Here is a 14,072-nt window from a genome sequence, read left to right on the forward strand (position 1 = left end):
AATGGTATGAATTGAAAGGACTAATATACAACTGCAAATTTATTCTCTAATCTAGCACATGCCCCATAAAAGGATTGAAACATTTCACTATTAAAAAAGTCATATTTTTCATACCATTAAAATGCAAATTATTTATCAAAAGAAAAACTTTTTTTATCAACGAATTAAAAAATTAATTATTTTTTATTACGGGAAAAACAGGTTTTGAAGGGACCCAAAACCAAATTAAAAAAATTAATTGTTACATTTACTTTTTTTATTAGTTAATGTGACTCTATAGGGGCCGCAACTATCAATTGCATACAAGAAAATATTAGCCTAGCCCACACCAAGTGAGGTTGCAATTAGGAGACCTCATCCCTATCAAAAAAGTCCTATGTTGCCCAAACATGAGATCCCATAAACGGGATTCTACATGAATGATGTCACTCAACTACAGTCTTAGGCTTTTCTCCACTTTTAATATGAGAGTGAAGTTACATTTTGAAAATTACCTCATTTTTCTTTCTCTTCTTTTGCACTATTGTCATGTTTCTTCTAACTCCCCAACACACTTGGCTTCTTCTAATTTCTTTGTGGATTTCACTTCCCTCGAAGATGTGATTCCTAAGCTCATTGATTGTTATGTCAATGCTCACTATAAAAATATACTTTGATGCCTTAACACAGATTTTGATCCTTGCTTGGATGATCAATAGTGCAATCACTAATCGAAGTGGCTAAAGGCTCTTCAAAAATCTCATATAGAATTTGAGGTCGGAGAGGCAATATAATCACCCCTTTTGGACTCAAATGTATGAGCCTCCCCAAAAGAAAAACCAAGATCACTAGATGGTGGGGGAGGTAAAGGTTTTGAGATGTCTTCTAGAGAGGCTTGGGGTGATGCATATTAATTTTGTATTTTAGGAGGACTGACATAATGATGGGGCTTAACCCCCACCCACCAAGTGGGCTTACCATCTGAGGCCACAAAACCACACACCTTAGATTGCATCTTTTGGCATTGAGATGTAAAATGTTCTATGAGAAACATTTTTTGCATCTAAACTTAATTTTCTCATAGTTCACTAGTTGTTTCCTTTTTTTAATCCAACAACTCCCCTTCCATTAGTGAGATCTTTGTAGGGAGGCCATTTGGAAATGTCTATTTCCACACGTGTGTATATGTGGAGTTCTAATAGTTCAATGTTTCATCTGCACTGTAATGATACTTGCCCAAATTGTTGCCTATGTGATGTAGAGGTGGAGTTCCAATCAACACCATGTGGGCATATTTCACAACAATGGGCTAATATCCTTCCCTTAACCCAAGTAAGCAACTATGTAGAACAATTCTCTTTCCATGGAAAACTTCCTGACACTTCAATACTTCAGAATGGATAAGTATTCTTCTTAGGTTGGCTTCCAACCATGGCACTTTTCAAACTCCAGGCCTCCCTTCGACAAGGTCACTATGCCTCATAGGCTATAAACGCCAACTAGAGGCTCAATAGTTCACAAGACTCAACCCACTTTGGGAACATCTTAGATCAAACAAATACCACATTTATACACCCTTGGAAACTATCAAGAACATTGATTCATCAAACCCCTATATGCACCCTCTAACAAGCTTGTCTCCTACTAGTCCTTGCAGATGACAAAACAAAGCACAACTTCTAATGTGCTGAAACCATATTCAAATACCCTTTTAGGGGTTCTAAAACATATGTAAAATAAAGGTGTGGTTGTTTTGGGACACACTAACCAATAATGACTGGTAATATGACCATGAGAGCTAATTACCTTAATTTTACAAAGCATCCACTAGAAATATTATCCACAACTATTAAATTTGCACTCCAAGGGTTGTATTGGGTCTCCAATGGATCGAATCAACCAATTTCATGGTTTGTAACGGTCATCCCTTGTTTTACAAAACCCTTATCACTGCACTGTCAATGAACAAAAATACACAAGTTGTCTTCCTAGGGCACCACCATATTAATTGAAAACAACAACTTTCACTCCTACAACCTATAAAATCTTAAACTACACTCCTTAATCCTTCATCCAACCAATTTGTAAGGATTTTCAATTGTGGAAAGTGCCATGAATTCAATTTTTCCCATTCAAACCCTTACTCACGAGACTGATCTAGAAAAAACTACCATAACTTTGCACAAACTCAATGAAATTCATTCAAAAATTTTGTAAAAGGAAGAAGACTCGTCACTCTATCAAACACAATTAGTTCCACATCACCATCTAACAATATATGGCCATGCAGGCCTCTATAAGAGCGAAAAGAATAATAAATTCGTAGAGAACAAATGCTTTATTGATATGTAACTTAAAACACAATGTCTTCTCCCCCTTCCCCAAGCCTTTCAAGGCCTTTTGAAATTTATTCCATCCCAAACTACCTTCTCAAACATTTACAACTGACTTTTTGACTTACATGACTGTTGGCCTTCCTTACTTTTGCAATTTTGCACTTTTTGCCATATTGACAACTTTTTGGCAATTTTTGCAACTTTTACATTATTTCCCAAATGAACTAAAATTGACTCAAGACATCAAGAATGGCCTATTATGGCCTTATTACACGACTTTAAAGAATCTAAACACAAAACTCCCTTTGTGACATTGTTTACCAAAAAAATGACCTTGGTGCTTCTGCACCACTATGGCCTACAAGCAATCAAGTTCCCATAATTGAAAGGGCGGATAGGGAAGACACACCCAAAAAAAGGTAGAGGAGAAGGCCTCAATATGCAGATCAAAAAAAGAAAAGTGGGGTTTCGTGCATAAAAAGTATCCTTGGTGAACTCAAAGACCATTCTCAAGCACCCACACCCTTATAAGCTAGAGATTCAAATTCCAAAATAAAAAACCCTTTGACACAAGGGAAAATGCAAATTTCATCCTCCATAAATTATTTTCAAATTTTCCTTAATTTAGGTGTGGGTGTCACTTAAATTTGGCCACCATTTTGTGAATCTACAAATTAGGGCATGTCTTTGCAATAAATTATCCCTATCATTAACAAATCTATCTAGTCAAACATGTGGGACAACAATAGATCGCCTTACAAGAAGAATGGAGCCTACTAGAGCCAAAAAGTTGTTAATAGGCTTAGATGAGGATGACCCAACTACCAAATCATAACCCTTTTTGCAGAGTCACAAAGACAACTATGTGTAGAGCCAAGGGTTTGAATATTATTGTCAAGTCGAAAGGGATTGCTACTAGGTGCAAAACCTATCGGTGTTGCACATAGCCTCCTTAAAATTCTTTTGCCTCCTCAAAGATATGTGTCCAAAGGTTGATTTGTCCATACCAGTTGCACCATAGGAATCATATGATCCATGAAAACCATCACCAAAGGAAGGAGTAGGGTTTGAAAGGACGAGAGTGGAAGCTACACGCTTCATCTTAGAATTGTAAAAACCCCACAACACATTTTTTTTACATTTACTTTTGTAAAATAAAAAATAGATTTCTTGTCTCTACCAATTGGGATATTGGTCACAACTCCTACCTTAAGACTCTCCCAAGGATAGCTTTTGATCATAACCCCCTCCTGCTCCATTGGAAGGATAGACCCTACCTGGGTCCCCCCCCCCCCCCCGCAAGTTTTTGCTATGAGATTATGTGGGCCTCCCACCTGGATTTCAGAGACCTGGTCAAGGGTTGGTGGGCAAGGAAGTCAAAGGTTGGAATAAGGCAACTTTTGGTGACATCTTCAAAAAGAAAAAGGAGGTGTGCTCCAAAATGGAACAACTCCAGAGAAATATGGCAACAGGTGACCCCCCTCACTCTATGCTGGCTGAGGAAGAAGAATGCTGTAAGAATTGGAAGGAAATCCTCTCTAAGGTGGAAATCTATTGGAAAAAAAGATCCAGAATTCAGTGGCTGAAAGAGGGGGACAGAAACTCGGCCTTCTTCCACCGCTCGGCGAGCATCCATAAAAGGAGAAAATTTATCAAAAGTCTAAAGGATGAATCGGATCAAGAGATCACTGGTGAATCACTAATTGGCCAAAATGCCATTGACTTCTTCATCATCATGTATATTGAGTCTGGAAGGAACAATGTGTCTCTCTAGGACAAACTTTTGAGTAAGCTCCCTAATGCCATTGGGGAGGAGGATAAATGTCAGCTCCTTGCTCCTATCTCCCCGGAGGAGGTCCATATGGTGGTCTTTGTGATGGGTGCTTTCAAGACCCCGGGCCCGGATGGCTTCCCCCCAGTGTTCTTCCAGGATTATTGGGACATCGTTAATTATGATGTTACTAAAGTAGTGAAAGACTTCTTCAAGACTGGAAAATTACTAAAAAAATTGAATAACACCTACATTGTTCTTGTCCCTAAGTCATCAAATCCCAAATGCATGAAGGACTTTCGACCCATAAGCCTCTACAATTCTATCTAGAAAATAATTTCCAAGGTCATTATGAATAGAATCAAGCCCCTTCTGGCAAATTTTATCAGTCCTTCCTAGAAAGGTTTTGTCCCTAGTCGCCAAATTATGGATGCTGCCATTGCCACTCACGAAATAATCCACTCCATGGATAGGAGTAGAATCCCAGGTATGGCTTTCAAGCTCAACATTTCAAAAGCATATGATAAAGTCAACTAGTGCTTTTTATTTAAAAATATCTCAAAACTAGGCTTCAATCAGAAGGTTGTTGATATGATTTGGGAATGTGTTACTATGGTCCAGTTCTCGGTCTTGATCAATGGGACCCCCAGGGGCTATTTTAAGGCTGAAAAAGGTATTTGACAAGGAGACCCTCTATCCCCTTATCTTTTCATCATGATTGCTGAAGTATTGAGTAGGAATATGGCTGATATGATGATCAATGGCAGACTATAGGGATTCAAAGCGGCTTCTACGATCCCCCCCTCAGTGATCCAACAATTTGTTGATGATACCTTTTTGTTTGGTATGTCATCAGTAATTGAGGCCAAACTATGGAAAAATTTACTGGCAGATTATGCCAAGTATCAATTGTGATAAGAGTAATCTCTTCTTCTTCAACACCTCTGATGACCTTCAGCTTCAAATCCTCTCTATATTGGGGTGTAAGATTGTTGCTCTTCTGGGGACTTACTTGGGTCTCCCCCTTACTGTTAAAGAAGTCACCCCTGCTTTATGGAATACTATCCTTGAGCAAATACGGAAGAAACTTGCTAGTTGGAAAGGGAAATTCCTTAGTAGTGCGGGAAAGCTTCAACTCCTTGCTGCTTCCCTCCAGGGAATCCCGGTGTACTCCTTTCCTTGTTCAAACTATCTGGTGCTATGGAGGAAAAACTTGAGAAGATCCAAAGAACCTTCCTGCGAATGAGTATGGAGGAAAAAAGACGCCTCTCTCTGGTAAATTGGGACACTGTTTGCTTACCCAAATCCATGGGAGGACTTGGTATCAGAAAGATAAATGCCTTGAAGAAGGCTTTAATTATAAAAGTGGGATGGACCCTAACTAAAGGTGAGGCAGACTGGTGTAACATTATCAGGGCCAAGTACCTTGAAAGGGAGCAATTCTATGGTAACTTGAATACTGGTGACCTTCCTCAGGGGTCTAAACTATGGAATAACATCATGAAAATTAGATTGGTTATCATAGAAGGACTGAAATGACAGATTGGAAATGGTAGGAAGATTAGGTTCTGGGAAGACTCATGGGTGGATGACAAACCTTTGGCGGACACTCAATTCTACCAAATTATGTATCAACTAAAGGAGCACCTAGGGGAATACATTGCAAATTATATGGAACTGGGAAGAAGAAGATGGAAGAACATTGTCCGGATCTTATCTAATTGGCCCAACCTGTTACCCATTGCTCTGGAGCTGCGAGATCTTATGCTGGAATGTAGAATTCCCCTAGCTCCCCAGGAAGACAGATTCATTTGGAAGGGGACCCAGTCGGGGGCTTTCTTAGTCAAGTCTTCTTACAGACAACTCCTGAGACTCACTGGTGATGTCGAGTGTTGGAGGAAGATATGGAACTCCCAGCTGATCCCTAATGCATGGAAAAATCTTAACTCGAGACAATCTAAAAAGGAGGGGTTTCCAAATTTCCAATAGATGCATTCTATGTAAAGCTGAAAAGGAAACAATTGACCACCTTTTCATCCACTGCCCCTTCAATGGACATTTGTGGACTCTTGAAAAATGAGGTCTGCAATGGGTTTTTCAGGATAGCATTAATTAGTTTGTAACTGGATGGACGACCCCCTCACACCACCCCCTGATCCTCTAATTATGGAGGCAAATCCTGCCGCACATCTGTTGGGGGGTCTAGAAAGAAAGAAACAACAAAATTTTCAGAGATGTTGAACCCCCCCGGATAGAGTCTTCTACAATTGCCTCAAAATGATTTTAGAAAATATATCTGAGACTAAGTGGAACCCCCCCCCCCCCCAATCGTCCTAATTTGATGGAGAAAAAAATTGCAGAACTTTGGAAGCTCCCCCCGAAGTTTGAAGTCTTCATCAACAGTGCAAAAATCAAAAGGACAATGACCAAATGGTTAGCCCCAAAACCCCATTGGTACAAACTGAACTTTGATGGGTCTGCCTAAAATGGCTGCCAAGCTGGTGGTGGAGTCATCTGTGACCACTTGGGGAATATTGTTGCAGCATACGCGGGCAACCTAAAGAACCATACCGTCACTCAGGCCGAGGGAATGACACTCCTATGGGGTTTCAGATTTGCCACATCCATTGACATTAAATATCTGGAAATTGAAGGCGACTCGCAAATCATTGTAGAAGCGGCGAGTGGTAGATCTGTTGCCGAGTGGAAAGTGGATTCCATTTTGAGGGATGTTGGGATGCTTCTGGCTAACCTTGATGGCTTCACCATCTGCCATATCTTCAGAGAAGGGAATGTTGTTGCAGACTCTATGGAGGTGGTGGGAAGGCTGCATAACGACTTATGATGTTGGAGGAACCTCGATTTGCTGCCAATAATCACCAAGGTGATCTTGGAGACTGAAAAAACCAAGTCTAATGATGAACCCGTTTAACTATTACCAGATGAAGAGAGCCAATTTTTAAATTTTGAATTTGGAGGGGAAAGCCGCCCATCATGGGTTGGGTCTACCACGTAGCTACGGATGGCCTTGCCATCACCTTCAAAAGGGGCTTAATAATGATGATAGTATTGATATCGGGAATGGTAATTTCCTAATTATCATCCAGACGGAGTTTATTGGTGGCGATAAAGGCGACAGCTGGGATAGGTCAAATCACATTGGCTGGACTGAGGGTTCGCATGAGTATAGTAGATTTCATGAATGTGAAATCTACTTAGGCACAATTTGCAATAATCACACTGTTTATTGCGTGATTTTATCTCAAGATTGGCTAATTTTTTATCACAACTCTGCTTTTGCTCTGGTTTGGCCTTGTGTTTCTGATACCTTGTTTCTCCTTTGCTCTGCTAAGCCGGAAGGTGGGATTGACAAATTTATGGAAAGCATGAAAGGGAATGATGAGAGATTGTCTAAGCAGTTTGTGGCTCCCTGGGAGGATAGAAGGGTTATCATGGGGGGTATCTCCTTCGAAATAAATGAAGAAGTAATTGCCCAATGATAGGACTATCTATGAAGGGGAGGAAATGGAAGAAACAGAGCCGCATTTCGGATACCACCAACTTGAACCAATTTTTTCATGAAGGTGAGAACCTGATGAAGAGGGCGGGCGACTTCAACCGGGAGGAGCTTCCGCCACCATGGGACGAGGTCTGCTATATCATTATGAAATACTTCATGCTGGAAGGAAGGTATGAAATCTTTTACTATTACCACCTCCCTTTCCTTAACCACCTTAGAAACAAAGATCACATCTCCATTCCATTTTTCCAGCTTCATTCGTTGGATTCTAATGTTAAGGATATTGTCGAGGCTAAGAAAAAAGAAAAGATTTCCCCATTCTGCACCAAGGCCTCATCCTTTGTCTCTACAACTTCCACCTGGCCCTTTGCCCACACTATCTCCGTCCAGAATGTGGCTAAAAACCGTCCCCTTGCTATTGCTACTGATAAACCCAATGCAAGCCTTCCTCGACTGCCTGAAATTGGCCCCTGTAGTAAGAAAAACAAAAGGCGCCCTCCTAAGGATGTTAGAACCCCTAAGAAAGTTAGAATTAAGGAGATTGATTCCGATGTGGAAATTACGGATGAGGTCAACACCCCCAGTCGTTTTGTGAGACTGGCCTCCAAACCCCTTGAAAAATTGCTAAGAGACCCCTCCTCTTCCCATGAAATTGGGAATTCCATCCCCTTTGAGAATGTGGCCCTGTTTTAGTCTACCTCGATCCCCCATTCTGTTAGCTCCACCCATGCCTCTGAAAGCCCTAATAATTCCATAAGTCCGAAGGCCGGCCCCAAATCCCAGACAAATTCTCCCTCCCCGACGCTTAGGTTCGAGAAGATGATGGTGGTGGAGGAAGTGAGCAACATAAAAGAGGAGGAAGACAACAACCTGGCGGAGTTGGATAAGAAAGTGGAAGGTTTGTTTGATAATGTGCAAAAAATCACCAGCAAAATGGAGGCCATGGAAAACAAGTTGATAGACATTTCCAAATTTGCTTTGAACGTGATGCATTGCTCGACGACCACTATGTGCCTTCTGAAGGAAAGTTCTATCAAAGGCAAAAGCAAGGAAGACGATGACTACAAGGCTCTTTTCAAATTCCTCACCAAAGAATGGGCTAGGAAGCTCCTCCCTAAGAGGAGCCATGGAAAAAAGAAATAGTCTGGTTTTTTGTTTGGCCCTAGTAACCTCCGGGCTGATAGTCTTATTTTTTGTTTATATATGAACTTATCTACCTGTTGCCCTGCGTGGCATATGTTTAAAATGTTTATTAAGACTTTTATATATATCTGTTGAACTTATGTAGAATGATCATGGTTTTTGATAGGGGAAAATAAGAGGGCTGTAATTTTGCTAATGATCTACTGACGGTTGGCTTGCCACTGTTTCTTTGTTCTATTATTGGGTCAACCCCTTGTTTTGACTGCTTTTAATATAAAAAACAAATAATTATTTTAATTATCATTAATAAGTCAAAAAAGATATCTAAGAAAAAAATCAGTGAGACTTGCATTTAAATGTTTTTTAAGCCAATTTATAAATAAATGAAGTAAAATGAAGGAAAAGGTTTCCTTATAGGTTAAGAATGTTCTTTTAGTTGGAAAGCCCGCGAGAATTTATATTATTTATTTATTATAAACAGTGCGATATAAACAAGTTTGCACGTAATTCGAAACGTTAAGAAAATTTATTCCATATATAATAAGCAGTTTCCCGGTGCTTTCAAAATGAAATCTCGTGTTTGCAAGATGATATCTCACACAGCCCAAAAAGCAATAATAATATAAGATTTTTTAATTGAATCCACACAGCCCAAAAAGCAATCTCTAAAAAACGAAGAAAACTCCAAAATCATATAGTTATTTAAATGATTTATAAACGAAATGTCCGTAATGGCATCTAGAGCAACAAAAATATTCTTGGGAATTCTGAAGCTATTTTATTGCTTTTCATTTCTATATGTTCTCTAGCTTTTTTTTTTTTAGCTTTTTTTCATCCTGATGTGATCAGAAATGTTCTTGGGAATTCTGAAGCTATTTTATTGCTTTTCATTTCTATATGTTCTCTAGCTTTTTTTTTTTTAGCTTTTTTTCATCCTGATGTGATCAGAAATGTTGATGCAAAATTTATATACAATCAAATCTGAAAAGAGTTAAATTAGATCTAATGGATTGTGGAAACTTAATGACTCTTACAGTAAAAAGATTCAAAGTTTAAAAATGGAAGAGACTGTTAATTGCAGTTGAAATTTTATAATATAAATGAAATAGAATAAATAGTTCAGGACACTGAAGATAATCTACCAAACAGTGAATATTCTATTATTGTTTGTTCAATCTGATAGTAGATCATAGAATATTATCTAAAATTTTGGTGAAAAAAATGTTCACCTGATCTAATTCAGAAATTTTCAAAGTAAACATATCCTACTATTAATAGTATGAATATAATCCAGAACTTTATTTATTGGAATGTAATAGACAATCTTTTCTCTTTTTAATTTATAATATGAATAGAACAGAAAACTTTAAAGTCCAAGAGATTAAAGAAAACAGCAGATTTTCTTCTTTTGCTTGTTCTGACGATAGAAGTCTATGAACCAGTAGAATCGTTTCTCTTACTTGCTCATTTTCATGGAGGACGGTCCAAAATACTGATAGAAAACATTATCTAATTCAAAAATCTTCAATCAAACAGATTAAAGCGATGATTCAAAAATGCACCAAATGAAATAAATGATCCAATCCTACAAAAAAAAATAAAAAATTGTTGATTCCCCATTTAATGTTTGTGGAAGCAAATTCAGGAAGAACAGGACCTCTTAGTCTAATGATCTACAGTCTCATGCTTTTCTGGTCCATCATACAACACAGATTTAACACAATGCATTCAGGCCTAAGCAACATATAAATCAGAAGACAGGAGAAGCAAATATCTGAGTACAGATATTTTCTTTTATTGGCAAAACTTCCAAATTTTGGATGGTCCCTCTACAGTGCATTGACAATTACAGGCACTAAAAATATGAGCATAAAGCTGCAAAACTACTTTTTGGCACACTCCTCTCGATGGGCATCAATTTCTCTGGTTACTTATCCATCCCTGTCAATTCTTAAATTAACTAATAATAAATAAGTTGTACATCACATACGTCATGAACCATGAGCCTGGTGTCCATGGAATGACTCAGAGCAAAGAAAGAAGCAGCAAAAGCAAACTGATAAGCCACCCAAATTCAAACTGAAAGTCATGGGGCTCGTGCAGACACACATTGGAATAAATAAAATTGACACAGTGATAAATAAACAAAAAATAAACAAGCAGACCCATCTACCGATGCAGAAGGCTCTGTGAGAGCTCAATGTCCCAGGTCCTAGAGTGGATGAAGGCCAATGGCGGCTGCTGCTGCTGCTTCGAAATTGGGTGGGCTGCCTGGGCATTCATCAATTGCTTCCGAGGCACGGCAATGTGGGCGTCAACGGTGGCACAAGCCCTCATGCAAGAATACCCCTGCCTCTGCCCCTGCCTATGGCCATGGCCATGGCTATGGCGTCCTCCCCTGCCCACTCGGGCTTCATTTATGCCTTGACGGGTGCAGGCCACAAGGGCCGTCACAAACGGGTCATCGGTCTTTTTGTTCGCCCACCTGAGACCCCGGCGGGCCAGTAGAGAGCGGCGGGCTTCATCCTCCGTTCCCTTGGGTTGCTCCGATGATGGGGGCAGGGGAAGATCAAGCCCTCGGGCGTCACAGGCATCTGGTTTCTGCTTGGGCACGCCGGGTTTGTCCTCCCATGAGAAGGGAATGGCGGCTTGTGAGGCACTGGCCGAGTTGCAGGGCGACCACAATGGGGAGCTCAATGAAGAGGAAGAGGAATTGGAAGAAAGGCTGGAGCTTCGCTTGTGGCGACCTGATCCAGAGGAATAAATCAGAGCATAATTGTAGTTGAAGCTCTCTGTCTCTAAGCCCAGAATGTTGCCCTCCTCTGCATTTGCATCGTCTGTGAGTGAGAGGGAGGTGAGACTGAACCGCCGCCTGTGATTGATCCTTAGTGACTCTGCACCCACACCGGTCCTCTGCTTGAAATCTTCAGCATTCATTGTTTTCAGCTTCTGTACTGAGGTTATGATTGATACTGCAAGCTGAGAATGATCCAGGACAATTCTGAGGCAGGCTTATGATTGATACTGCAAGCTGAGAATGACCCAGGACAATTCTGAGGCAGGCTTATGATTGATACTGCAAGCTGAGAATGGCCCAGGACAATTCTGAGGCAGGCTTATGATTGATACTGCAAGAGCTTGCAGAAAATGATCCAGGACAATTGTGAGCATAAGATCCTGGGTAGGAAAGATTTTCTCTGAGAGTTCTGCCCACAACTTTAGAAGAGACCCATGATTACAAGGATGGCTCAAAAGAAATGATCCAAAAAGTAGTTGGCAGGCTCAACTGACAGGGCTAAGTAACAGAGTAAAATGCAATCACAATGAATAGGAATCCTAATTATAATTGAGGCTTCCACAAATCAGGACTTCCACAAATTAGGAAGGTGATGGATAATGCATTGAAATTGCAGGCAATGGAGGCGATAAATGCGTTTTAACTATGTAATTATATTAATGATTCTATAGCTGATCTAGTGCCTCGCAAAATGTAAGCCACCGACAAACTGGGTCTTGGGTGTCTTGCAACAAGACTCAATGACAAGTGCTCAAGCATGGATCGTGATACATTCATTCACTTAGTCTTGGAAAGAGTAATAACTATGCAATCCAGCTAGGCTAGGTGTCACAAAAATGGCATTAGTATGTAGGAAAAAGTGTTTTCCAGTACAGCTAAATTAGGCAGAAAAATAGGCTTAAGGCAAACAGCTGTGTAAGGTGAGACAAGTAAATCCAAGCAAACTGAGATGTTGACTGATATACTTACAATTTCAGGTTCAGATTTGTTGTGGCCTCTATCTAGAGTAGGTATACTAAGCTTAGCATACAATCCACTGTAGAACAGAGCAAGCTACTGTGGAATTTGATCAGAGATCAATCAGAGGAGTTGAACCAACCCACAGTACTGCACCTTTCAGCAATAAATAGAAGCCCAACAATTCAGCTTCACCATTATCTTGATAAATTGAAGACAAATCTACCATAACAGCTGTTTTGCAGCTTCTCTAGATAGAATGCCCTTATGGTTAACCCTTGCAGAAAGGGCTCCACCACACCAGAGAGCAGGTGATCTGACCTGCAAGCTCTACGACCACCTTGAGAAAACGAAGTCCACGATCACAACATGCCCACCTCAAGAAAACTCACTTTCAGCCAAAAAAACTAAAATTTTAAGAATCTGTCAGCCAGCTCTGCAACAAAAACCCACCATGGAAAACAGAGCCCACAATTGGAAACAGAAGAAGCATGAACTATCACTAGGGGAGATTCTGGTACCCAATTCACCCGATCTATAGCACACTTATTCATCTACAGTCCCATGAATTACAGGATCTGATTCCCACAGAACATTCATGGGCGGGTAAAGTGCAGCAGAAAATGTGGGACTTGTTGGGGAATCATTATAATTATAGCAGGCAATGGAGGTGCTCTGTTTGAGCTCCAACTTCCTTCAGACATGGAGTATGCGTGAGGGGGACGGGAGGAGTGAGTGTATTAGATAACATGGCTTACGATTTGCATGTCTGTACGAGCAATAATAATGATAGTATTGGCGTGAGTACGAAGAATGGGAGCGGGCATTTTATGTCTTCTATGGGCTTCGAAACCCAACATTACATGGCCATGGCATGCATTGCAATTTGCCTAACAGCTCCTGTTAGATGGATCATTTAAAATAGAAGATTAGGTGCACTGAGATGGTTCTCCGCCCTTTTTTTTTTAATGGAAGAGTTGACCATGATTAGGAAATTTCCAAAGAAAAGGAATTTTAAAAATTTAATACCGAGGGCGATACTGTGATCTTGACCTGTTACATTTTGATATTGCATGCATACTTTGCCCATACTTTATGGGGGAAGAAGATACTGTACGGCATTGGTTGTGAAATCTATTTATTTACCAATGAAGTGTTTTAAATTTCCTATTTTGGGGGGACTTTGATAGTCTTATAGATTATGGATCTTAATAGAGCAGTCAAACTCATGCTCCATATGGGCATATTAGCTCTTAGAAGTGTTATGTAAGATGATGTCCATTTTATTTTAGTTTTAATAAAATAAGGTATAGATTATTAAGATATTAGGTAAGTTTAAGAAAACAAATAGTTTATAGATAAATTATGTAAACCATGCATTGAGTTATGAAAACTAATCACTCAAAACATTACATATAGCGAAAGTTCAAATGTCAATATTAGGTGATGGATACCTATCATTTGACTTGGAGCCCATCCAACATCTGGTGAATCCACACCTCCTGGCACGGGTTCCCAACTTGCAAGTGTCATTGGTTTCATTATGTTCTTCCTACTCGACATGATGCC

The 14,072-nt window shown here is 39.9% G+C and overlaps 1 protein-coding gene across 1 annotated transcript; it reads right to left on the bottom strand.

The window, feature by feature from the left end:
• Window positions 1-10,512: 10,512 nt before the first annotated feature.
• LOC131039725 (uncharacterized) lies at window positions 10,513-13,346 on the bottom strand. The gene has a single exon (XM_057972559.2). The coding sequence runs from the start codon at window positions 11,684-11,686 to the stop codon at window positions 10,919-10,921; it is 768 nt and encodes a 255-aa protein (XP_057828542.1). The 5' UTR covers window positions 11,687-13,346; the 3' UTR covers window positions 10,513-10,918.
• Between the last annotated feature and the right edge of the window lie 726 nt (window positions 13,347-14,072).

This window comes from Cryptomeria japonica, chromosome 6, assembly GCF_030272615.1.
Source record: "Cryptomeria japonica chromosome 6, Sugi_1.0, whole genome shotgun sequence".
In the NCBI taxonomy this organism is placed as follows: Eukaryota; Viridiplantae; Streptophyta; class Pinopsida; order Cupressales; family Cupressaceae; genus Cryptomeria; species Cryptomeria japonica.